This window comes from Fukomys damarensis, unplaced genomic scaffold (genome assembly GCF_012274545.1).
Source record: "Fukomys damarensis isolate Sample0158 unplaced genomic scaffold, DMR_v1.0_HiC HiC_scaffold_39, whole genome shotgun sequence".
In the NCBI taxonomy this organism is placed as follows: domain Eukaryota; kingdom Metazoa; phylum Chordata; class Mammalia; order Rodentia; family Bathyergidae; genus Fukomys; species Fukomys damarensis.
Genome location: NW_022900951.1, coordinates 107,787,645 through 107,790,432, shown reverse-complemented (window position 1 = coordinate 107,790,432; position 2,788 = coordinate 107,787,645). Strand labels below are relative to the sequence as shown.

The window sequence follows — 2,788 nt, the reverse complement described above, 5'->3', positions numbered from 1 at the left end:
CTTATTTACCTGATGGTAAGTAACCTAATGGATGACGGCTAGCATCATCATGTGTAAAGAAATAGCCAAAGAAATAGCTGTAATGGAAATTCAAATCTCAGTAGGAACATTCCGGGGTAGGAGCACCTGCTTAAGTTTTTCATGTATCAGTCATCTATGCTTCCAAAAGTAATGTCGGATTCTTTAAACACTTTTCTCCATCTGTGAATACATAACTGAGTGTTACTTTAGAATTTTAGAATTGAAAGAAGCTTATGCCATTTTTTGCCATAACTTTCCTCATTGCCCCTTTAACATCCTTGTTCCTCAGGCTATATATCAGGGGGTTCAGCATAGGTGTCAAAGCCCCATAAAACACTGAGATAAACTTGTCATGGTCAGGGGAGGACTTGGACTGAGGTTTTATATACATGGAGATGGCTGCTCCATAGAAGATTGTCACCACAGTCAGGTGAGAGCCGCAAGTGGAAAGGGCCTTGACCCTCCCCTGTGCTGAGCGAATCTTTAGGACAGCGGCTGCAATTCGGACATAAGATAGGAGGACAAACCCAAAGGGTAGGAGTAGGGTGAAGATACTGGTGATGAGGATCATAATCTCACTGAGGCCTGTATCAGAACAGGCCAGCTTAACGAGGGAGAGAATTTCACAGACAAAATGGTTGATGACATTAGCCTCACAGAAACGAAGCCTCAGGGACAAGACAAGCATGCAAGTGAGCACAATCGATGTCCCCCATGAGGTGGCAGCCAGCCAGACACACACTGGGCCACTCATGACCACAGAATAGCGCAGGGGATTGCTGATGGCAACCACACGATCATAAGCCATGGTGGCCAGGAGGAGACATTCTTCTGTGGCTAATGCCAAGGAGACACTCATTTGGGTTAAACAGAGTGGGTAAGAGAGGTAAGGATGGGTAGAGAAACAGTGTGCTAAGGCCTGTGGCATGGAGGCTGTTCCATAGCAAAGGTCTAAGAAAGATAAATTACCAAGGAAGAAGTACATTGGTGTGTGGAGGTGAGCATCACAGTAGATGAGAAAGATGATAAGTCCGTTTCCCAAGAGTGTGCTGAGGTAAGTTATCAGCACCAATGTGAAAAATGTGCTTCTCCACTCGGGATAGTTAGAGATGCCGATGAGAAGAAACTCAAACACTGCTGTGGCATTGCCAGCTGCCATCCCCTGTCACCACAGTACATTGAAAGGTGTCATCAGGGCTTCCTAGCATCCCCTAAGAGAATAAGAAGAAAGAGAAGAGGTGTGGGAAAGGCAAAGAGAATTAGAGTGTGCAGGATCTTTATCTCTGCCTTATGCAGAAGAGACAGAACACAAATAGGATTTCTAGGATGGAAGGAGGAGCAAAGGTACAACTACCCTCTCTCCCCTCAGGAAAATGGAAAGCTTTCCACCATTTTGAACATAGTTTTATGAAATTTTCCAGCTTTCCTCCACTAGTTGCCTTCCTGAATATCTTTTCTCAACTAAGAAGAGAAGAAAGGGAGATCACCTATGTGACTCTCGCACTAAGTTTCCCTTTCCCAAGACAGATTGGAAGCGTAGACGCAGTTGAACCTCAGCTAGCTTGATTTACTAATATCCATCACATGGAGATCTTATGGCAGAACAACTGTTTCAGTGAAGTTCAGCCTGTTCTTGTCACTCTCCAACTCCTAACTATACAGGGCTCCATTTCCCACAGTGCCAGGATCTGCCACGGTGTCCGAACACCCTGTAGTGCAAATTACTTGTTTGACCTGAACCAATATTATGTACAGGGAGAAGCTCCTTGAACCTTTGAGGTCTGTGAAACCATCTGCTAAGGCCTCTGGCTGAAATTACATTTCTAGATTTTCATGTGCTTCATGCTCGGTGCTTGCTCAGCCCTAGTTGATAGAAGAGTGTGAAAATCTAATGTGACATTTATGAAAGAGGGGGTGGTGAGAGGAGGGCTTGAGTGTGCAGCCTATGTGAAAAGTCTCACTTTTCTCACCCTCATCACTATCTTTCAACCATGATTTATTTTTCTTATAGCACTTTGCAATATCTGAAATTACATTAATGATTAACTTATCATTTGTCTTCCCCTCTGATATGGAAATTTATTAAGGACAGGGACCTTGCCTACTCTGTTTAGTGAAGTAAACCTAACACTTAGAATAGTGATTGGGGAATGGCAGGGATCAAATAGATGTGAAATGGATATATAAACTCCTAAGCATTCATGAATACTATGCAGAATATAGCAGTACTCTTGACACCTATGTGGCCATCTTTTATTCTAACACATCATCATTTCTGACTTAGATTTTGTCATCAATTTCTTTATTGGTTCCCCTGTTGTTGTTCTTGTCCCTACTCAGTTCAAATGATTTAGTTAAATTGTAAATTAGATCAGATCATTTGTTTATTAAAATTTTTCTATTTTCTTGGGCTGTGATGGACATACAGAAATATGTACATAGTGTATATATCTTTGTGAATGTGAAGATAAATATACATCCATGAAATAGTTATCACAAGGAATGACAGGGATGTAGCTCAGTGTAGAGTGCTCACCTAGCTTACATCTTCAAGGTGCTGGGTTCCATCCTCAGCACTACAACCCCCTCAAGCCTCACAGTGTTATAAGTCTGACCATCACCTCAAAAAGTTTCCCCTTTCTTTTATCTTTGTGATAAGAATATTGAACAAAAGATCTGCTTCTCAGGGCTGCTGTAGAGTACTTGCCTAGCATGCCTGAGACCCTGGATTCAATCTCCAGCACTGAAAAAAAATCCAAATTCTTAT

At 42.2% G+C, this 2,788-nt stretch overlaps 1 protein-coding gene across 1 annotated transcript; it reads right to left on the bottom strand.

Moving 5' to 3' along the window:
• Positions 1–235: 235 nt before the first annotated feature.
• LOC104854972 (olfactory receptor 13H1) lies at positions 236–1,180 on the bottom strand. Its single transcript, XM_010613693.1, has one exon. The coding sequence runs from the start codon at positions 1,178–1,180 to the stop codon at positions 236–238; it is 945 nt and encodes a 314-aa protein (XP_010611995.1).
• Between the last annotated feature and the right edge of the window lie 1,608 nt (positions 1,181–2,788).

What these genes read in the sequence shown, in the direction of transcription:
- LOC104854972 (XM_010613693.1), bottom strand. Translation starts at nt 1,180, where the DNA reads ATGGCAGCTGGCAATGCCACAGCAGTGTTTGAGTTTCTTCTCATCGGC.